Below are 24,677 nucleotides of genomic sequence, written 5' to 3' on the forward strand. Positions count from 1 at the left end.
GCCCATTTCTTGTGTCCAATGAATTTACTGGAATGTCACTAAAAGCATGGGGAACATCCTGCTGGTCAATGGTAGTGTTATTCTTTGACCACTTTCTCATCCATCTCAATGTTTCTCCATGATCTATGAAATGTACAGTATCATTTAAACCTATGAATTTTTTTAACATGTTTGATCCCTTATTAATGACTTTTATTTCAATTGATTTTTTAGTCCTCCAAACCCCAAAGGAATGAATGAGAAACTGTGGGAAGTCAAACATCAATGGGTGATGGTGTTGTAGATGTAAAGGAAAGATAAAGCCACACAACTGTCTCTTCAGTTGGTAGTAACAACTGACAAGACTGTTTTATCTGTCATGTGAAGAAGTTACAAACCAAACACAGTTCATTTAGCAAGATAGGGTTCTCATGTCAGCCTATTTCTGGTGTAAAGCTGAAAACAGCTTAGAGCTAAAAGCACTCACCTTCAACAGATGGCATTAGGTGTAAGGAACATGAAGACTTTGCCTTTACATCGTTATAAGGTATGAAATGATACCTTAAATCTCATTTCACTAGATACAAGACATGAAAACTTGACTTGTGTTGAAGTGAAACATGAAGATCTCAGTTCATTATTAAAAATCTTACTGAGACCTTTTGTATGTACCAGCAAGAAAAAGTAACACGTACAGTTTTTATGTAGTCCTTGTCTCATAATTGTATGTATATGTGTCTTTTTGTATTGATACTTGCATTGAGATGCACTGAATGTGAATCGCTACATCACCGATCAGATCAAACAAAATGATGTATGCTTCAACTCATATACCAAGTGTATAGTCTGAAAGAACACTGGTTAAGGGTATAGTAAATTAATCTGTAGGTTGAACTTTACAGAGAAGTAGTGTTTTTAGCATTGTAGTTGTGTCAGCTTTTTATATAATATTCTACCTTATTGTATTTATTCTGAATTGTCATCATTTTGTTGTGTCTCTTTTCATCATTTAACTGCTGATGAAGATGTGAATGTTTTTGGTAGTCAGGCAGCGTTCAGGGTCGTGTTGCACAAAGCTAAATTAGCACCAGGGTGATTGTATCTGAGCTTGTGTGTGGTCCTGTGCATACAGCACAGCATGCCGTTGTTTGTACAAAGCGATCTTAGTGCTAAGGTGACCATAACTCCCATACCTTCACATGGACTTAAGTTAGACTTAGTACTAAGGTGACTGTGACTTAGCGTTAGTGCTAAGGTTGTTTTGTACAATGGCACCCAGATCACAAATCAGTTGAAGTTGAGTAAGGTTGGTCGCGGAGAGTCCTTGGATGGGTCTGGCAGTTTAACTCCACAGTGCTTCTAGGACATCCGTTTCTGACCCACTATGAAGATAACCTAGGTCATAACATACAACATACTTCTGGCACCTCACAGGCAGTTTGGGATATCAGGGGTAATAATGTGTTGTCACCTTGAGAATGCATGTGTGTCCAAACAGGTACTTTATAAATAACCATTATCATCATTTTCATCATATCATCTCTCATTCATAAAACCAAATTGCACAGACTGATGCTCATGCTGTTGATCACTGGATTGTGTGGACCAGACTCTATTATTTACAGACCCACTGCCATATAACTGGAATATTGCTGAGTCTGCTGTTAAACCAACCTCACTAACTCACTCCCATTCATATAAAAAGAAAAAAAGACTTATGATACACAGTGCTAAGACTGCTTTTTGCAACAGGATCCAGGGGCTCCTTACATGAAGTATCCTTTACTAAGGTTATCCTAAATTCATATCCTTTAACATTGCACTGAGGTTACCTTAGTGACCTAGGATCACTCTAGTGCTTTATCAAAGGAGGCCCAGGGGCTCATGCAGATTGTCTGAGTCTTATGTGCAGACCTCATGCATTGACCTTAATGATTATTTGAAGTAGTGTGAAACAGATAATAATTAGGGCGTCATTCCACAAAATAATACAAATATTATGTAAGATCATTTTGCAGAACAAGGCCATGTTCAGTTGTGTTTGTAAGCCAGATCCTAGGCGAGGTGGATTACTTTAGTTGAATCTTTGTCAGCATTTGTATATGGGACGGACTGTTGCTGAGGTTTAGCCCTGAAGCAGAAACAATGTCCCCATTTATTTCATTTGAAAGTGCTTTTGGATGAAGGTGTATCACATGGTATATTGGGTGTATTTTAGCAGAGACTATTTCAAGGATGCATAGCAGTCAGTTTTGTATTGTGATGGTACATTTCAAACATCATTCATTCATTTGGTTCATTTGGCCATTTACTCCTTGGCAATGCAACTTGCTATGCAGAGTTATCATACTTGGTTCAAGCCATAAACCATTGATTTTTGGCTTGAGTCACAGTTCCGACAGATTATGATGTTTTGACAGGATTAAATCATGTTTTGTCTATTTGGTAGACATCCATGGCCTCCCACATGAAGTTGGCACACAACAATGTCATAGAAGACTGACAAAAGTGTTTTTTAACGAAACCTGACTCAAATTATTCATTTGTTGCATATGTTTGTAACCTCAAATCAATAGTGCTATATTAAAGCAAGAGGATATTTGAAAATGAATCTCTTTACAGTTAACCCATATTGTTTTCTGAGGACACGTGAAATTATGTTGCCTTTCAAATGCCAATTTATTTATTATTAAGTGTGATAAAACATGTTTGTGTGGGGTTTTTAATTGATTTAAATCCCTCACCTTTTGTTAATGAACTGCAATCGAAAAACCAATCAACTGAATTTTCTTGAAGTTTTTTTTTTCTTTTCTTTTTCTTTTCTTTTTTTTTTTTTCTTTTTTTTTCCTGGCTTCTGTCTTTTCACTGTCCGTCCTTTCATTTCATCTTTTAAACATGTATGTATTAGTGAATGTAGTTTACAGTGGGTGTACGTCAATACACAGTGTCAGACTAATAAATTGTAGTCCAGCAGCTGTTTGTTTTGCTTGTATTTCGTCCAGCAGAAAATAGGTAAAATAAATAACATGCCGTCACTGTGCAATCGTCTTTGGAAGGGGCCTCGTATTTGTTTGTCAACTACAGAATCAATTGATGTTCCAAGTTATCGAGCTGTAAGAACAGTTTAAATTACTGAAATCTTATATTTTATGACGGAATCACACGTAGTGCATGTGATGTTCGCTTTAGATCGTGACTCGAATACATGTAGAATCTATGCATAGTGCACAAAATCTATGAATAAGCATGGAAACAAACATAACTGTTATATAAATTAGGGCGACTGTATATACAGATGTAGATTATCCCTGGATAAACAGACATTACAAAACGACTAAGTGTTGACTATGTAAAACATTCCAACATATTTTTTACACAATACTGGAAAATCAGATGGAGACGATGACGGATTTGAACAAAATGAAACCGGGATGATTTGCCACGACTGCTTAAAACATGAAAATGGACAATGAAAAATATTCAGGCAACAGAAAGTTCGACATTTTGACGCCAAGATCGTTGAATAACATAGTCTGGTTGCACAACACCTCTTCCAAATAGCCAATATTATCTCATAAAGATATTCTGAAAACGTGTCTAAAGTAGCTATACCTGGGTGAAACCGTTGGTGTAATGGTTCTTTTCTCTATGTGTGTTTCAGAGACTTCATGCTGGTATAGGGATAGCAGTCCGCAACATACCGAGAGTTGCTCATGCTGTAGTCGACCTCACACGTCGCTGTGGTCATACAAACGGGATGACTTCTAGGGGTGCTGAGGGTCGTGTTCAGGCAAATCAATCATTGTGACGGTGCATTATATATCTTGATACGTGATGGAACAGATGCATGTGAGAAATAATACAAGAATCCGTTTGGTATTTGCCTACATAATATGGTTTACGTAAAGGTGTAATGGTGTAATGGATGAACATGTTCCTGTTTAACAGAAATATTGTCTCATTAACTGAACAATAACACCAAATAATTTCTATAGGTAACTCGTGATTCATGTATTTGTTGAATCACATGGGGTTTATTCCAGAGGGATCAGCCCAGTTCATACAATCGACAGGATATCACGTGCAAATGTCCACACTATCTTAATGAAATCTTCTTACTTATACAGCTGCAAAAGCTCCAGAAAAGGTGAAATTTGTGTATGATGTATGTTCAGATGCTAACATAAAATGTATGTGCTCTTCAGGATCATGTAACAGGTAGAAAATATTGTACACTCGTTAGTGTCATTAGTGAAAGGTCGTCTTTGCATGTCGCCGTAACATTTTCGGACATGCACTTGTCTCAGCAAGTGTCTGACAGTGACTGACGTTTCAAAACAGTTGTTTGAGGCCGTGTCGTTAGGAGGTGATGATGTTGAAGGAAATCGTGTCTGACTAATAGTACAATAAAATATGCAGTCTTAAAGGGATGAAAAGGGACCGCAACCAGTGGTTTATCCGATGCACATGCACTAGAAGCAACAGCGTGTATCTTCAAAAATGTTCCATTTCAGATAATGCATTCCTACAGGTTGAACATGGCAACAACAATCGTAACCTTGTGCGAAGACAAGTGAACCGCGTGGAATCGAGTCTTGTTTCTGGGAATCGAGTACCCGGAAAGGTTGAGAAGTCTGCAACGACAAGGGCAGGTAATAACGTGTCTATTTCATTACTTACGTAACTCACATTTGCATTATTGGTATTGTCCCATGGTCAGAGGTTACAGGATGCAATTATCCAGGGTTGGAATTTGTCCATTTCTACTTCAAGCTATCTGTCATTATACTCTGGTTTTATAACTGATTTTAACACAGTAACATGAATTACCTGTCCCTCAAAAAAAGTCTTTGGTACGCGCATTCTGTAAATTCAGAATAATATTGAACAATCTTAAGCTAAATACATACACGTAGGGGAAACAACACTACGACTATAACATCTGGAAGGGGCCTCGTATTTGTTTGTCAACTACAGAATCAATTGATGTTCCAAGTTATCGAGCTGTAAGAACAGTTTAAATTACTGAAATCTTATATTTTATGACGGAATCACACGTAGTGCATGTGATGTTCGCTTTAGATCGTGACTCGAATACATGTAGAATCTATGCATAGTGCACAAAATCTATGAATAAGCATGGAAACAAACATAACTGTTATATAAATTAGGGCGACTGTATATACAGATGTAGATTATCCCTGGATAAACAGACATTACAAAACGACTAAGTGTTGACTATGTAAAACATTCCAACATATTTTTTACACAATACTGGAAAATCAGATGGAGACGATGACGGATTTGAACAAAATGAAACCGGGATGATTTGCCACGACTGCTTAAAACATGAAAATGGACAATGAAAAATATTCAGGCAACAGAAAGTTCGACATTTTGACGCCAAGATCGTTGAATAACATAGTCTGGTTGCACAACACCTCTTCCAAATAGCCAATATTATCTCATAAAGATATTCTGAAAACGTGTCTAAAGTAGCTATACCTGGGTGAAACCGTTGGTGTAATGGTTCTTTTCTCTATGTGTGTTTCAGAGACTTCATGCTGGTATAGGGATAGCAGTCCGCAACATACCGAGAGTTGCTCATGCTGTAGTCGACCTCACACGTCGCTGTGGTCATACAAACGGGATGACTTCTAGGGGTGCTGAGGGTCGTGTTCAGGCAAATCAATCATTGTGACGGTGCATTATATATCTTGATACGTGATGGAACAGATGCATGTGAGAAATAATACAAGAATCCGTTTGGTATTTGCCTACATAATATGGTTTACGTAAAGGTGTAATGGTGTAATGGATGAACATGTTCCTGTTTAACAGAAATATTGTCTCATTAACTGAACAATAACACCAAATAATTTCTATAGGTAACTCGTGATTCATGTATTTGTTGAATCGCATGGGGTTTATTCCAGAGGGATCAGCCCAGTTCATACATTCGACAGGATATCACGTGCAAATGTCCACACTATCTTAATGAAATCTTCTTAGTTATACAGCTGCAAAAGCTCCAGATAAGGTGAAATTTGTGTATGATGCATATTCAGATGCTAACATAATATGTATGTGCTCTTCAGGATCATGTAACAGGTAGGAAATATTGTACACTCGTTAGTGTCATTAGTGAAAGGTCGTCTTTGCATGTCGCCGTAACATTTTCGGACATGCACTTGTCTCAGCAAGTGTCTCAGGAGGCCAGTGTCTGACAGTGACTGACGTTTCAAAACAGTTGTTTGAGGCCGTGTCGTTAGGAGGTGATGATGTTGAAGGAAATCGTGTCTGACTAATAGTACAATAAAATATGCAGTCTTAAAGGGATGAAAAGGGACCGCAACCAGTGGTTTATCCGATGCACATGCACTAGAAGCAACAGCGTGTATCTTCAAAAATGTTCCATTTCAGATAATGCATTCCTACAGGTTGAACATGGCAACAACAATCGTAACCTTGTGCGAAGACAAGTGAACCGCGTGGAATCGAGTCTTGTTTCTGGGAATCGAGTACCCGGAAAGGTTGAGAAGTCTGCAACGACAAGGGCAGGTAATAACGTGTCTATTTCATTACTTACGTAACTCACATTTGCATTATTGGTATTGTCCCATGGTCAGAGGTTACAGGATACAATTATCCAGGGTTGGAATTTGTCCATTTCTACTTCAAGTTATCTGTCATTATACTCTGGTTTTATAACTGATTTTAACACAGTAACATGAATTACCTGTCCCTCAAAAAAAGTCTTTGGTACGCGCATTCTGTAAATTCAGAATAATATTGAACAATCTTAAGCTAAATACATACACGTAGGGGAAACAACACTACGACTCTAACATCTGCTGTGAGCATCGTATGGATCTCTACGTCGAAGATGAAATTCACATATTATTTTCCTGTCTAAAATATTCTGCCCCCGGACTGAAATATATACCTTGATTATCCTCTGTTACGGTCATCAAACGTATTTGTTCACAAAATCCACAGACAATCAATTTACTATCCTTAGACTTAAAGCATGTATTTAATGCATGCCGTTCATGATTATTAGTTTTGTTTATTCATATCAAATCCAAGTGACAAGGTAATATGTTCTCGTGTAATTGTACCTTGGGTCATTTGGCCTACAGTATTGCATAAACAAGACTGAATCTGATTCTCTTAATGAAGGTTATTGCTAACGAGGAATGTATGTAATGGTGTTCATCCATCAATGCCATCCTTTCAAGTTTTCTATATTAGTCTTTGTCAACTCGTGACTGAATGTTCAGAGCTGGCAAAAGAGATGCATTCCTTACATTTTCGGGTACTCGATTCCTGTTCGGGTAGGTACACGCGGGTACTCAATTCCATATTTTCTACAGGTATCAGCCCTGCATTACAGTAATATGAACAAATTAGGTGCCCTTCGCATTTTCTGAGTTATACATTTGCCGAAAGAGCTTGTAGAACTAGGACGCTTCAGCAGTGTTATGAGATATCCCAATGGTTCAGGTGACAGATGGAAAACGTTGACTTGGGCTGATTAGAATCTATATCCTTGTTACTTCCTGGAATTTTCTATACATACAACTGCCTGTGTTTTAAGATTTGGCTTAATCAAAGGTAAAGAGTCCGTTATTGGTTGGTTGTGGAAGCAGACGCAAGGTACACACATCCTTGACGTCCACCACTTGGTGACCAGTGTCCCACTTTTGACCGAAAATCATAATATTCACCCTGCCAAGAACGCAGCACTTCCATATTTCTCCTCCGTGTGTACAGCAGTTGCATAAGATTTTGCAGTATTTTTCATATATCCTTATGTCCCTTTCATTTGTCCCAGTCGATGGCTTGAACCTAGTCACGACCAATGCTGCTTACAGTTCACCACTGTAGAAAAGTCCTGTAACAAAGAGCAGATTCACTCTTATAAATCCCTGAATTAAGTCTTTTTCACTTTCCAGACAAATGTCTTGTCAAGGTATGAACTGTTTATCTTCTACATTTTCCACAGCATTGAAGTATTTTGTAGGTGTTTCATCTCTGTCAGAGCACTGCCAATTTATTCATAATGATTTTCCACTTTTCTTTATCCTCACGTATGCTTAATTGCGTATTTGCTTTCTCTTTCCCCTTTCCTAGCAAAAGCAGGTTTTGTGTGATTAAGACTGCACCATGGATATGTGTTTATGAATCACTATCAAACAGTTGGGCGGTAGGATGGCCTTGTGGTTAAAGTGTTCGGTCGTCACGCTGAAAACCAGTGTTCGATTTCCCACATGGGTACAATGTGTGAAGCCCATTTCTGGTGTTCCCTACCGTGATATTTAGGGAATATTGATAAGAGCGCCGTAAAACCACAATCGCCCACTCACTTGCTGAGTCACTCGCGGTTGTAACCAGATGAAATTATCCAGCCCTACCAACTCAAACACACGCAAAGACAAGTCAGATATTCACCTTAAAACCAGTTATAAAGAAATACCCACCTGCAATGCACGCTGTCAAAAAGCAAGCCACGTTGCCAGCAATCATGGCTCTCAGAGCCATGGCTGTTAGATCTGGCTTCCTAGATGGAGCCATGGCTCCTAATGCTCCAATCTGGATCCCCATGGAGCCGAGATTGCTGAATCCACACAAGGCATATGTAGCGATAACCTGTGATCGGGGCTTTAGAAAATAAAACAAAACAGTGTCACCTCTTCATCACTTTCTTTTGTAAATATGCAAACTTAAATCACCAAGAACTTATACAAGAGATGCATTATCAGTGTGCGATATTAATGTGTAATCTGGAAATAACAATCGGGGCCATTGGTAGATAGGTGACAGGGCAGGGCCTGACATGAAATCCACTAGTATGGATATTTTGTAGTTTTTTTTATGATTTTTTTAAACATTTTTTTTATGGATATGGCCATGACCATTCAAGTAATGTAACTATGTCATACAAAGGGACACAACTCTGTGCTGCAAACTAGGACCGACAATGTGCCAGATAAGTCGAACAGAGAAACAGAGTTTGAAACTGCGTCATTATATTCTCTTCGGTATGGTAAATGTGTGAATGTAAATTGAATGTTAGGTGTTAATTCTTACCAGCAGAATTCCACCTACTAAGGTTTGGCCCCAGTCCGTCAAGAAGACGTCGTCATTGGGTTGAGTTACCCACGTGGCGTTAGGTACTGTTGCCGTGTAGTTGTTAAATATATCACCGTTATCTATTAGCTTCCCCATCTCAATATATGCCACGAACTCATTTGTAAATGTCTTGAAGCCAATCAGCCTGGCCATTCGCCGGCAATCGATAGGATCAATTCCCATCACAAAACTGATTGGGTAGAACACGTAAGAACAGATCAGCTGTGGATGAAGAATGATATGTATGTACCATCTTTCGTTGGCACATGTCAAGGTTGCAAGCGTCAAGTGAGTGAGTGAGTTTAGTTTTACGCAGTTTTCCACCTGTATAGCGACAGTAGGTAAATGATCGAGTCTGGACCAGACAATCCAGTGATCGACATCGGTCTACGCAGTTGGGATACGGTGACGTGTTAGTCGCCTCTTACCACAAGCATTGTTTACTGAAGATCACTTTTAGCCTGGATCTTCAAGGGTCAAGACATTTCTGAACTGCCACGATGTCACTATTATGCAGCAACGAGATCGACCACACCAGGGATCTGTGTTAATCATTAACTCCTTCGGGTTTTGCTTGTTTGTTGTTAAACGCATTGACATCCGTGAACCAAGTCATCGAACCTGATCACCCGTTAGTCGCCTCTTTCGACAAGCTCGGGTAACTGAAGATCAGTTCTATCCCGGATCTTCACGGGTCGTCACTTCTTCAAGAGATACCAGCAAACAATGTTTGGTTACTCCCAACACGTCGGTATCCGGACATTTTATATAATTACATGTTCTCTAGCAGAGTGTAAAATATTTTACAAAATTCTGCTTGCCAGTCGGGCTAGCTATGGTTGAAATTTATTAACCTACATCAAATATGAAGGTAGACACGGGTTTTACCATTAAGCTGCTAATATGATGGACATATCTTATTAGGCCATAATCTTACATGATTTAGAAGAGTATTATAGCTTATCAAGTCGGTGAGAGTGATGTATTTACAAATCGACCCCATGAAAATTCACAAGCCATTTGCGCCAGCGACAGTGAACGCAATGAACCCGGCAAGATTTTACTAGCCCCGGGTTAGCGTGCCAGTATCTATTTCGCGCACTGTTCCTTAGGCAGAACGATTACCACACCACCTCTGTTCAAAAATGAAAAAAAAAACACAATGGAAAACAAAAATGTTACAGGTTACGAACTCAACGTAATTAAAACCATCGACGGGTCTCGAAGTGGTGACATAAATAAGAAGGCCGGTGGGGTAGTCCAGTGGTTAAGCGTTAAATGGTCGCATCGAGGACCAGGGTTCGATTCGCCATATGGATACAGCATGTGAAGCCCATTTCTGGTGTCCCCGTTGTGGTATTGCTTGAATATTGCTAAGAGCGGCGTAAAACTAAACTCACTCACTCACTCACATACATGACGGTGACGTACTAAGGGATTGTCATGAAGAAACACAGACAATGGTGACATATAAAGTATTTTGGTATCATGTTTTAGAGAAGGTAATGAACAAAATGTACAAGGACATGGGGGTAATCCAAATGATAATATGCATAACATAGAATCGGTATAAAGAACATGAAAGATTCCGTGACTACTGTTTGGGAAGTAGAACCAAAAGGAGAAAGGCATAAATGTCTCGCATAGAGATATACCTACTTGGAAGGTCAGGTTTTCAATGCCTACTCTGTCTCCCAAGAATATCAACGAAGCGTCCACGAGTTGGAGCAGCGCCAGGAACGCCATGACGTTGACAGCGACGTTGGCAACAAGACTTATGGCGACTGACGCCCCGTTCGACGCAGCCTCGATGACGTTGTTTGGCTTGCTGAGGGCAGATAATCATGTGAACCAGTTGAACTAGTTTCAAAAACTAATACTGGTGTCAATTACAGACTGTATTGGATTCGCGGAAAGTAATGGAAAGAAAGACATCCCTAACATTGTGTGTGAGTGAAAGGTGGAATTGATTTATGCGCTTGTCTAGCTTCGAGTAGGTTCACTTTCGTCACAGGATGTTTGAATTTGAGTGAGTCAGTCAGTTTTACGCCACTGTCAGCAATATCCCAGCAATAATACCGCGGCGGACACTAGAAATGGGCTTTACACATTGTGTCCATGTAAGGAATCGAACCCGAGTTTTCGGCGTGACGAGCGAACGACATAACCACCTTGCTACCCCATCGCCCTGTTTGATGTTGAAGAAAAGTAATACATTTTGGAGAAGCCCAAGAGAACAGGTATGGTGCCAACGAACATAAAATCATAAAATTCTTCAAAGGCATTTAGAAGTTGGTAAGGTAATACAAGACACTATTATGGATAGTGACGAAGGGGCAAGAATTAGCCTTGAAACTTCGTGTTAAAAGAATTAAAGAAGTTGTAATCCATAATAGTGTCTTGTAGAACATAAAATCATATTCCATGCAAATAAGGATTCGAACCCATAATCTGTTTCTGGAGCGCCAGGGCAGGAAACCCTGACCATCAAATTACGTGACTGGGCTTGCAACATAGCGATCTTGGTGGGATCACGGTACTGATCAAAGACCATGTGCATTGTGGACCTATTTAGTCTATGCATGCATAAAGTCTTCACCTACTGGGTCGATGTATGCATGCATTGTGGAGCTACATGGTCTATGCATGCATGGACTGTGGACCTGCAGGGTCTATGCATGCATGGACTGTGGACCTGCAGGGTCTATGCATGCATGGATTGTGGACCTGCGGGGTCTATGACTGCATGGATTGTGGACTTATAGGGTCTATGTATGCATGTTGGACCTACTCCATCTGCAACTTGTACACATCGTCCGGGTCGATGTCCGACGTCTCCGTCTCGGGATAGGTCAGTTTGGAGATGGCCAGAGCAGCCGGAGCGGACATAACGGACGCCGCGAGCAGATGGTTGGCCTTTACCTTCAGAAGAAAGAGGATTTACTATTGTCAAGATACAAGTAACTGTCATAATAAGGACAAATCTTGAAGTATTCCATAACTGCATAAAGTAGTTTTGCCAGAACATTCGTGATTTTGGGCAGACACAGCTGAAAATGAACCAAAGAGAAGAAAGCAAAATGTGTGAATACAGTTTTAGGCCACTATCAGCAAACATCCAGCTATGTCACGGCGGGGACATCATAGATCTTTCCACACGCAATAATAAGTCCTACGTGGGACATAGTATCTCCTACGTAGGAGATAGTGTCCCCTACGTAGGACTTTCTACTTAGTATCCTCTACGTAGGACTTAGTACTTCATATCTCCTACGTAGGACTTAGTATCTCCTACGTAGGAGTTATTTAGTCCTACGTATGAGTTATTATCTCCAACGTAGGTCTTAATATCTCCTCCTAATAAGTCCTACGTATGACTTACTATCTCCTACGTAGGACTTACTATCACCTATGTAGGACTTATTATCACCTATGTAGGACTTAGTATCACCTATGTAGGACTTAGTATCACCTATGTAGGACTTAGTATCACCTATGTAGGACTTAGTATCACCTATGTAGGACTTAGTATCACCTATGTAGGACTTAGTATCACCTATGTAGGACTTAGTATCACCTATGTAGGACTTAGTATCACCTATGTAGGACTTAGTATCACCTATGTAGGACTTAGTATCTCACGTTGGAGATGTTTGATATACGTTAATATACATTAATCTGAAATGGTCAACTTAGTTCCCCAGACACAGAAACCATTTCCTTTTTGACTGTTTCAGTCACTGTTTTAGAGTTTACAGCCATGTGTTTCATTAAGAGTCTACAATTATGTGTTATATTTACCATTGGAGTCTAATATCATATGTTTCATTTACTCTAAATGTCTACTGTTTCATTCACCATTAGACTCTTGTGTCCAACTATACTACCCATCAAACGTTTAGGCTCACTCACTGTTCTAAACTAGATTTTGCAAAATATTCCATTCTGTTTAAAGGTGATGTTTACACATGAACTGATGTATAATAAAACAAATTCGTAACGTTGACAAGATGATTGTCGTGCGTTCAACAAATAATTAAACTCTGTGAAAAATAACAAATTCTTATCAAAACTTTACACCAAAACGCAGCAGTTCACATGCACGACATTTGCACATGCTTTTCAGCAATTTGATGAATCATCCTCGTGCGATTAATCTGCATAAGGTTTGCTGTTGTTTCCCCCAAGTTGATGGAGAAATTCATCTTCGTTGTACCCATGGATACATATATCACATATAGTGGGTGTATTTAGTGAGTCTGGACTTTTGATGAGTAGTATACTTGTTGCATATCACTTTCATGTGTTGGACCGACTGATGTACTTTACTGCCTCGCGTTCAGTTTGCCCTATTGTTACGCGTTGCAGTTAGTTCACTGTTACATGTTGCACTTCGTTACATTTTTCTGTTAAGCGCTGGATATTTCAGAGGCCGTTGCCTATTAGTTATAATCTGCGTGCACAGGCGTGTCTATCGGTGGCAGTCTATGCGTGCTTATATCCTTATACTTTCGGAGGACGTGCCATAACAGGAATTTCACATCAGACTCCCACCTCCCCCTTTCCTCTGTGTGTGTGTGCGTGAGTGCGTGTGTGTATCTGTGTGTGAGAGAGAGTAAGAGAGATTACCCATAATTGTAATTAGATCAAGGTCCACGTCACCCAAACGTAACACACACACACACACACACACACACACACACACACACACACACACACACACACTGCGTTAGTGTTATAAATATGCATCGACGTGCATTTCTAACGTCCTGCATTACCAAACATTTCTCAATTTAATAGCCACACTTCATAATCCGAACCTTTTAAAAGAATATATTAAGTACTAAGTGGCAGATAGTAAGTCCTACGCAGGAGATAGTAAGTCCTAGACTTAGTATCTCCTACGTAGGACTTATTGTCTCCTACGTAGGAGATACTAAGTCCTACGTAGGAGATACTAAGTCTTACGTAGGAGAGAGTAAGTCCTACGTAGGAGATACTAAGTCTTACGTAGGAGATACTAAGTCTTACGTAGGAGATAGTGACACCAAAAACATTTTTCACCGTGGCCCTAATACGCTTCCATATGAATAACATGTGAACAGTTTTTAACAATAAAAGGCAAAAGTAGATTGATACGCACAAAGAATATTTATTGAAGTGTCTTGAAAGCATACTGACACTATGTACACGTGTGAGTGAGTGAGTTTATTTTTACACCGCACCGCAATATTCCATCTGGGGGAGGTCTGAAAAAAATCGAGTCTGGACCAGACAATTCAAGGGTCACCAGCAAGAGCATCGACCTACGCAATCGGGATACGATAACGTGAAACAAGTAAGAGGGCCTAACCATCTCATTCCTGTAGACGCCTCTTATGACAAGCACGGCTTATTGAAGATCAGTTCTAACGCATATTTGCAATAAAGAACTTCTTAACCAGAACATTCGATGTTATATTTAGTGCAATATTTGTAAACGATGCAAACAGTTTAAGGCGTATGCATCATGTCTTTCTTATTTGCGTACACTGTCGGCGACACACGTGGGAAACGGGTCCAAACAGCATTAATTCAACCCGAGTTGTGGCCCTCGTGCCGTCTGGGACCTGCACAAGCTTGGTCTTTTATCCCCAAGCTGATGTGTTGGGGTTTAACTTGTTGCCAACTTACCCCATACGTGACGTAAGCGCCCAGGACGCTGCCGGATACCGTGGCGAATCCTCCCGTCATGACGGCGTGCAACTCCGATTTCGTCATCAAAGGGAGAAAGGGACGTATCATGAGAGGACACTCGGTCTGAAACGTTTGTAAATGGCGTTTACTTTAGGATTTCGTTGTTTTACATGGGCCTATTTTGGTGTAAAGCCTGTAAACTCTAAAAAGTCTAAAAGTCTATAAGCCATGTATTTTAAGAACCGGGCCGATGAACTGGGTATGGTCAGAAAAATAAATGCGGAAGTACCTTTCTATGAGCGACATACACCAAACTGACTAAAACTACAGCAGAAATTTCCCAAGTGTTTCAACAGAGATTTACTGATGTATGAGTGGCCATGTAAGTAAGTGTGGAATTACTTGGCGCTATACTGTCATGTAAGTAAGTGTGGAATTACTTGGCGCTATATTGTCATGTAAGTAAGTGTGGAATTACTTGGCGCTATATTGTCATGTAAGTAAGTGTGGAATTACTTGGCGCTATACTGTCATGTAAGTAAGTGTGGAATTACTTGGCGCTATACTGTCATGTAAGTAAGTGTGGAATTACTTGGCGCTATATTGTCATGTAAGTAAGTGTGGAATTACTTGGCGCTATATTGTCATGTAAGTAAGTGTGGAATTACTTGGCGCTATACTGTCATGTAAGTAAGTGTGGAATTACTTGGCGCTATACTGTCATGTAAGTAAGTGTGGAATTACTTGGCGCTATATTGTCATGTAAGTAAGTGTGGAATTACTTGGCGCTATATTGTCATGTAAGTAAGTGTGGAATTACTTGGCGCTATACTGTCATGTAAGTAAGTGTGGAATTACTTGGCGCTATACTGTCATGTAAGTAAGTGTGGAATTACTTGGCGCTATACTGTCATGTAAGTAAGTGTGGAATTACTTGGCGCTATATTGTCATGTAAGTAAGTGTGGAATTACTTGGCGCTATATTGTCATGTAAGTAAGTGTGGAATTACTTGGCGCTATACTGTCATGTAAGTAAGTGTGGAATTACTTGGCGCTATACTGTCATGTAAGTAAGTGTGGAATTACTTGGCGCTATATTGTCATGTAAGTAAGTGTGGAATTACTTGGCGCTATATTGTCATGTAAGTAAGTGTGGAATTACTTGGCGCTATACTGTCATGTAAGTAAGTGTGGAATTACTTGGCGCTATACTGTCATGTAAGTAAGTGTGGAATTACTTGGCGCTATATTGTCATGTAAGTAAGTGTGGAATTACTTGGCGCTATATTGTCATGTAAGTAAGTGTGGAATTACTTGGCGCTATACTGTCATGTAAGTAAGTGTGGAATTACTTGGCGCTATACTGTCATGTAAGTAAGTGTGGAATTACTTGGCGCTATACTGTCATGTAAGTAAGTGTGGAATTACTTGGCGCTATACTGTCATGTAAGTAAGTGTGGAATTACTTGGCGCTATACTGTCATGTAAGTAAGTGTGGAATTACTTGGCGCTATATTGTCATGTAAGTAAGTGTGGAATTACTTGGCGCTATATTGTCATGTAAGTAAGTGTGGAATTACTTGGCGCTATACTGTCATGTAAGTAAGTGTGGAATTACTTGGCGCTATACTGTCATGTAAGTAAGTGTGGAATTACTTGGCGCTATACTGTCATGTAAGTAAGTGTGGAATTACTTGGCGCTATACTGTCATGTAAGTAAGTGTGGAATTACTTGGCGCTATATTGTCATGTAAGTGTGGAATTACTTGGCGCTATATTGTCATGTAAGTAAGTGTGGAATTACTTGGCGCTATACTGTCATGTAAGTAAGTGTGGAATTACTTGGCGCTATACTGTCATGTAAGTAAGTGTGGAATTACTTGGCGCTATATTGTTACATCCAACGTGTCATGCAGGATCTGTTTTCCTACTCGACTTTATTTAATATAAATATGAACAATTTGAATACTTTGAAAATAATACCATATGATAACGATAGCATTCATCTGATGTATTGTCACGTCTCTCACCATTCCAGCGAAGATGTTGCCAGCAGCATTGAGAGACTCTGTCGCCTTCGTGTCCAGACAGAATGCCAGGAACCTCCCCAGTACACGGATGATGTATTGCATAGCCCCGACATAGTAGAGAACAGCGATGAGGGAGCTGAAGTACACGATGACGGGTAACACCTGCAAAAACAAGGGTACTGGGTTGACTTTCTCATCCTGTAAATATCATCGATATCGCTCCATGAGCTTTCAAATCAGTTATACAGACAGACGAGGGGTAATTCACACCGTAGAGGGGTAATTCACACCGTAGAGGGGTAATTGCACAACCCGGTAGGATGTATACAGATATCAAGGTGGCTGGATATTCTCTGCTTATAATGGACAAGAGTGACATCACCAAATTAGCCACCCGATTTCACTTTATCTGATAAGACCCGTGAGGATCCAGGTTAGAAGTGATCTTCAGCAACCCATGCTTGTCGTAAAAGGGTCGGGTGCTCAAGATCGCTGACTTGGTTAACACGCCATCGCATCCCAATTGTGTAGATAGATCGTGATCACGGGCTTATGTAGTCCAGACGCGATTTTTTACAGACCGAAGCCATATAGCAGGAATACTCCTGACTGCGGCGTTAACAACAAACCAAACAAAACCAAAACTTTATGGGACGATGCTCGTCCCTTTGTCCTTGCACAGAGGGCTCTCTAGAGGAGCCTCTGCCGTTAGAAGGGTTTGACGGTCTGGTAGAGAACTGATATTATATCGATCTCGTTGTGCATGACAGAACGTACACCGAATAGGTGCCAACAACACCTAACAGGTGAGCCAGATGCATTGTGAATCATTTTACGACCTCATCAAACAGGGAGAGTCTGTGACGTCTCAGTTAAGGTCATTCTGTCTACACCACGCCATGAAACATAGAAATACGTTGTTCGTAAAATATAATATTAAAGGTCACATGCAACGTAAAACACAACTTTGCAGATTCTGGTACCTTTCGGTGTGCACTTACCGAAACAAATCATAAAAAATGCCAATTCAACCTATAAAGTTGAAAAAAACGATGAAAGAAAAGCTCGCGAAATCGGAGTTCAAACGTTTCACTAAATTCCCCCCAGCGCTGGGGGGAAAACTGGTTTCAACAGCTGTGCTGCGCTGCGTCCATAACGCATGCGCAGTGAATAGGTTCGCGGAGCTTGAAACAGTATGCATGCCCAGCGTCTGAGGTCGTGAGCTGTCGTCTAATCTTGGTTGTGTACACAAACAAGTAAATAATCTACTCGTTACGTAAAATAAACTTGTTGATTGTGGTAAGCAGTCTCTGTCACAGAGAAAGCTCAGTGTCTGGTTTATTCACACCCATGTCTGTCTGCCTGTCTGTTAAAGACAGCATGCAGTACACAGCTTCAATCATTGATCACGTGCAATTTGAACTTAACACCTATCAGACTATACGACATAAAGAAAATAACTTGATTTATGACTCGTGCACCCGAGTCCCGTCTCTGCCACATTATGCATTTTCAAAACCCAACATCTCTATATACATTCTTCATGAATAACGACTTCTTTTAGTGTGTATGATTTTGTTTGATAACTGTGTATGAATCCATACTGAAACGACGCATCAAGTACACAAAAAGAAGTTGTTATCCATAAAGAATCTTACTTTCTTGTGACTAGCTATACTTCTAAAATGCTCATCAAACAGATCATCTTTCTGTACACACTATGAACCCTCAGCATATCAGCAAATGATACAGCCAATCAGAAGCCGCTGTTACACTTGAATGGATATCCACCCGCTATGATTTGGTTCGGTCTCCCGATGACTTCGTTTCGGGGGAAGTAAGCCCAAGTACAAAATATTGCACTTTTGAATCGCGATTGTACGCTTATAATTGTGTTTATTTGTTTTTTTAAAAGCAGGAATGTATATTATATGTCATGAATAAGTGATAAATGTGTTTAATTATGTTTGATTTTTTGGTTGCATGTGACCTTTAAAACTCAGAGTAACCAGAGTGTTTGTAATGTTTATTTTCACTTTCCCACGAGAAATTTCGGATCAGTTGTAAAGTAGGTCGTTGTCTGAATAGGTTAATGAGACTCGTGTTTCTGTATGCAGACTGGATCAAGTTTACAACCATACTTGGCGGTCACAGCAGCGTCATAATAGTGGGCTACTTTGGGGACGGTTAGATCCGACATTTGTTATTCCTGCAAGGTTTAACTGAGTACCACTCGAAAAAGAGACCATTCGAAAAGGTATTTGTTTGTCACCGGAAGTATAGAAGTAAACAACGTAAAGTCTCGCGAATTGTCTTGGCCTAGTTACGGGCCCTATTGTTCACTGACGACTCATCACTCATCACTCAACAGTCAGGACAATGGATAGCTCCCATGAGAGCTGGGGTATCTACCCCAGGCAATGGACTTGGCATTATCAAGATTAATGGCGGATTAACGTAATGCTGCAGATTATTTGTGACTCGAGGAGGTTATGAAGAAGCGCTACTTACTTTAAAGGCAAACATGTGGTCCTCATAGCTCTCCCCGAACACAAACTGGGCGCCTGTGTTGGAGTAACCCAAGACTTCTGTCATCCTCTTTCCCAGCCAATCAAATGCGTCGTATCCCCATGTGGTCTTCAGTATCAGACAGGCGAAGATGTACTGGATCGCCATCCCCCAAAATACAGGATGCCAGTTCACCTGCAGAGATCAAGTTGAGGTTCTAGGTCTGTTATTTGATTTGACCTTTTGTCATTGCCTTTGGATGGATGACCAAAGTCCACATTATGGCTATCGCAACAGCATGGCAACGCTGTTGATATTTCACTGGTCAAGTCAGTGCAAGGGCTGGATATCGGTACAGATCATGGACTTCGATAATCGTAAACTAAATACCAAACGATCATCGGCAAATATCGGAGACGTATCTTTGAGATGAAATACCAAACATGTCTGAAAGAAATTAATATATTTCCCATCACTGTTGAGTGGTGACGTGTCGAAGTTGCATATTTTGTGAAAAAAATCAATTCAACCTTTTGTCGAACACAAAAGTCAATTTAAGACATTATCGGTAACACAACTGTCATATCTATAATCATTTTTTTCCTATCGACGATTTTTCCGATTACCAATGATTTAGTCAAGCCATCTTAATAATAATACAAGGCAGAATGTGCTGAAGTCCATACGAAGGAGGGGCAGTATCAAAGCTCTGCAGTCAGACTATTATTACCCGGATAAACCAAGCTATCTGTTGCACTAGAAGGTTAACAGTCACATGACCTATCCCACCGGGTACCCAGTTTCCTGATTGGTAAACAAAGACAAGTTTATACCAACTCACTTGCCTAAAGTGCGACCACATATGCATCGTTGTGGAACAGGACCGACAACTGTAAGGAGTCGAGCTGCCAAACACGGTCATACGTCGAAGTACTCTCCGCGGTCAACCTTGTTTAAAATTGATTTGTGACCTACGCTCTACCCACAGGACCACACAAAGAGAGGAACAGTTTATCCAGGACCCGGATACATCTATGTCAGACACATACTGTATTTCCGGCCATTGCGTTAGGACACCCATATGTTTCTCAGTTGCTATCCAGAACATCAAAATGTCAAGGGAGCAACGTTTGTGAAAAACCATAGACCAAACATTCCTGCCGAGTTATTGCAAGAAGATTTCTATGTTCAAAACATCTATAGTCGAATGACACCCGTGAAGATGAGAGTTAGAACTGGTCTTCAGCAACCCATACTTCGTCAGGCTCGCTGATTTGTTTTATATCATCGTATCCTAATTGCGTTGAGCTACTGACCCAGTCATCGGTCTGTCGGGTCAGATTTAATTATTTCCATATAGCTGGGATATAAATGAGAGTGGCACGGAAACAAAGAAAGTAGCAACTCGCTTGAGAAAGATAAGGTAAAACGACATGTTCACATAAAGTTTCTCATAATTTTAACTGTATTGATAAATTGTATTTTCCCTTTTTTTGCTGACGTATTGCGTCTTTTTAATCCATTACATGCCGCTTATTATATGCATTAGAAATTTGCGACTGGATTCTGGTAGTACAAATGTTGAAGAGATCCTACCCTGGCTGGATCCGTGCTTGTGATGTACATGACAATTATTAAACATCCAATGCCAATCAGAGACATGAGGTTCCTTGGCTGGTTCCTTCCGATCTCCAACCCCGTGTACACACAGATAAACACAACCGCTACCACATATAGAAACCTGGAACACAAACACTGAGTTAGTGAGGGAGGACGGATAGAAGAACAGATGCAACTGGAGATCAAGCAGTGAGGAAGACAGGTCGCAGGAATGTAAGAATAAAACACGTATAACAATCTGAATGAGAGACAAGGCTTGTTTTCGTATAACACTATTGCGCCAGTTGGTGGAAGCACAGTAGACCAGAACATCAAAACAAGGTCATGTTGCAACTGACCATCTGACCGAAGTGGAAAATGTCCGGCATCTGTTCCTGCCGTGGTACTGGACGCAGCCTCTGTGGAAGCTGTTGATGACGTTCGTGACGGCGCCTCCCCCTATACCCCACAGAATGATGAAGACACCCAGGATTGTGACCACCATTATTCGGTAGGACCCCTCGTCACCGAATCTGGAATAATACAGGGCGGGAAGATGCGAGTGAAGACGCATATTAATACATATTGTTCGTAGAATCAGACTGATCGTCATGGCGGCACCTGGTTCACTGATGGCGTATTTCTGTAACTGGTTAGTTACGTGCAGCTGTTACGATACTGGTCGTCACTTCCTCTTAATCTTTATGTGCAGAGAAACAAGAGGCATTTTTCTCAATTTGATAAATGCCAATCCCAAAGATTTTCAAATCAAAAGTGATAACACAATACGTCTGTGATACACCCGTAATACGTCCCTAACATGCCTACTAAACAGCTGTAAAACACCCCTGATACACCTGTAATACATCACTGGCACACCAGTTATACACATGTAATATACCTGTAATATACTCCTGACATACCTATTATACACCTATAATATAATGTAATATATCCCTGGCACACCTGCAATACATCAGTGACTCACTATATATTATATCACTGACACATCTGTAATACACCTGTGACACACCGGTAATACATCACTGACATACTTGTCATACATCCCTGACATACCTACTAAACAGCCGTAGTACATCCCTGATACACCTGTAATACATCACTGAAGCACCGGTTATACACCTGTGATATACCTGTGATATACCCCGAGACACCTATTATACACCTACATTTCACCCCTGATACATACCTGTAATACATCGCATAGCCGAAGTAGCCGATGTATCCCAGCATGAGAAGGAACTTGATCACCATCCACACTGCCTCCTCATGCTTGTTGTAGGCTGACGTCACAGCTCTCTGTAGAGTCCCCACCCCCCGGGAACACACGTTACCCTGGTCTTCGGGTTCCTCTTGGGGTGATGGCACCTGTGGCCATACACAGACAAGCACATATTGATGAATCACAAAGCTTGAGGCACCTTGTGTGCAAGAATGGAGCAATGTGTTGCCTGAATGTGTCTTTACGAAACATTCTCATGGATGTCATGGAGGTGTGTATGTATTAGGCGTAACATTCAGACGATATATGCATATGAACATTATTAAACAAAACACATAGTTAGATTTTTACATCAGAAAAACCGACTGAGGTTCCGTTTTTCGAGTACAGATGTGCAGACTGCCTGAAACTACCATCACACAAACACTGACCTTGACACCAGTATTCTGTACCGAATCATCGGCCTCTTGCATACAAGTCTAAACACTTGTATCTAAAATATGCAGATAAGCATCAACGCCCTGGCAATGCCACGATTCACATGTAGCATCAATGCCACGATCCACATGTAGCATCAACGCCCCGGCAATGCCACGATCCACATGTAGCATCAACGCCCCGGCAATGCCACGATCCACATGTAGCATCAACGCCCCGGCAATGTCACGATCCACATGTAGCATCAACGCCCCGGCAATGTCACGATCCACATGTAGCATCAACGCCCCGGCAATGCCACGATCCACATTTAGCATCAACGCCCCGGCAATGCCACGATCCACATGTAGCATCAACGCCCCGGCAATGCCACAATCCACATTTAGCATCAACGCCCCGACAATGCCACGATCGACATTTAGCATCAATGCCACGATCCACATGTAGCATCAACGCCCCGGCAATGCCACGATCCACATTTAGCATCAACGCCCCGGCAATGTCACGATCCACATGTAGCATCAGCGCCCCGGCAATGTCACGATCCACATGTAGCATCAACGCCACGATCCACATGTAGCATCAACGCCCCGGCAATGCCACGATCCACATTTAGCATCAACAACCCGACAATGCCACGATCCACATGTAGCATCAATGCCACGATCCACATGTAGCATCAACGCCCCGACAATGCCACGATCCACATGTAGCATCAACGCCCCGGCAATGCCACGATCCACATTTAGCATCAATGCCACGATCCACATGTAGCATCAACGCCCCGGCAATGCCACGATCCACATGTAGCATCAACGCCCCGGCAATGCCACGATCCACATGTAGCATCAACGCCCTTGCAATGCCACGATCCACATGTAGCATCAACGCCACGATCCACATGTAGCATCAACGCCCCGACAATGCCACGATCCACATGTAGCATCAACGCCCCGGCAATGCCACGATCCACATTTAGCATCAACGCCCCGGCAATGTCACGATCCATATATAGCATCAACGCCCCGGCAATGCCACGATCCACATGAAGCATCAACGCCCCGGCAATGCCACGATCCACATGTAGCATCAACGCCCCGGCAATGCCACGATCCACATATAGCATCAATGCCTAGATCCACATGTAGCATCAACGCCCCGGCAATGCCACGATCCACATGTAGCATCAACGCCCCGGGAATGCCACGATCCACATATAGCATCAATGCCTAGATCCACATGTAGCATCAACGCCCCGGCAATGCCACGATCCACATGTAGCATCAACGCCCTGGCAATGCCACGATCCACATGTAGCATCAACTGAACTCATGACGACGGATTCCCTCCTTCCCTGGTACTTTACTGGATGAAGTTCTTTCTTGAAGTTGGACATTTAGAAGTTGGACAAACATGAATGCGTGACGCGTTTTCTATGGATAACAGATTCATTTCAAAACTAACTTCACCTCACAAAATCTACAGAAAGCTAAATAAAAAAGCTGATTTTGTTTTCAAATCAAAGGTCGACGGATGGTACATGTCGATCTATTGATATAGATCGATGATAAAATATCTACTGATCCAATAATATTACCGCAACTGCTACAAACTGTTCAACGTTCGCACCTTTCACAGTATACCTACGTTTCCGTTTCTTTCACAGTCCGACTTGTCATTCTCGAACGCCGGGTTATCCTGGGCCATTTCCTCTTCTGTGCCGTTTTTTCCCGGCAGCGTCTTCAGATATACACCCTCCATATTGCTGAATACAATAAAACTACTGTAAAGGTTAGGCTGCTCAGTGCGTATGTATTTCAATGTTTCTCATTTTCCGCCCCGTAGTGAATTATCAATATAACGTGAAACAATAAAATATCATCTTACCTTAACTTTCCCAACCCCTCAGTACAATTAGACTCTGACGTTATGAAAAGTATACACTAGCCTTGCATACTCATATAAAATAGGCCTTTCTACGTCTACAGTGGTTTACAAAAAATGACAACGTCATGAAGATAGAATTGCTCTTCACCAACCCATGTTTGTCGTAAGAGGCGACTAACGGG

At 41.1% G+C, this 24,677-nt stretch overlaps 1 protein-coding gene across 1 annotated transcript; it reads right to left on the reverse strand.

The window, feature by feature from the left end:
* Positions 1–5,886: 5,886 nt before the first annotated feature.
* LOC137255650 (solute carrier family 28 member 3-like) lies at positions 5,887–24,367 on the reverse strand. The gene is made up of 12 exons (XM_067793122.1): positions 24,256–24,367; positions 22,138–22,316; positions 21,287–21,460; positions 20,925–21,069; positions 19,332–19,523; positions 16,821–16,982; positions 14,788–14,913; positions 11,906–12,036; positions 10,774–10,942; positions 9,073–9,336; positions 8,463–8,643; positions 5,887–7,876 (listed from the first exon to the last, which is right to left on the reverse strand). Exons 1-12 carry the CDS (start codon positions 24,313–24,315, stop codon positions 7,851–7,853), a joined length of 1,809 nt encoding a protein of 602 aa, XP_067649223.1. The 5' UTR covers positions 24,316–24,367; the 3' UTR covers positions 5,887–7,850.
* Between the last annotated feature and the right edge of the window lie 310 nt (positions 24,368–24,677).

The sequence above is a fragment of the Haliotis asinina genome, chromosome 11, assembly GCF_037392515.1.
Source record: "Haliotis asinina isolate JCU_RB_2024 chromosome 11, JCU_Hal_asi_v2, whole genome shotgun sequence".
NCBI lineage: Eukaryota > Metazoa > Mollusca > Gastropoda > Lepetellida > Haliotidae > Haliotis > Haliotis asinina.

Bases quoted from the DNA above. Each gene is read 5' to 3' on its own strand.
- LOC137255650 (XM_067793122.1), bottom strand. From the start codon at position 24,315: ATGGCCCAGGATAACCCGGCGTTCGAGAATGACAAGTCGGACTGTGAA. The intron at 12,037-14,787 runs GTAAGTTGGCAA...TTTCTTCTGAAG, and splicing joins GCGCTTACGTCACGTATGGG to GTAAAGGCCAACCATCTGCT. The intron at 8,644-9,072 runs GTAAGAATTAAC...TATTTTCTAAAG, and splicing joins TAGTAGGTGGAATTCTGCTG to CCCCGATCACAGGTTATCGC.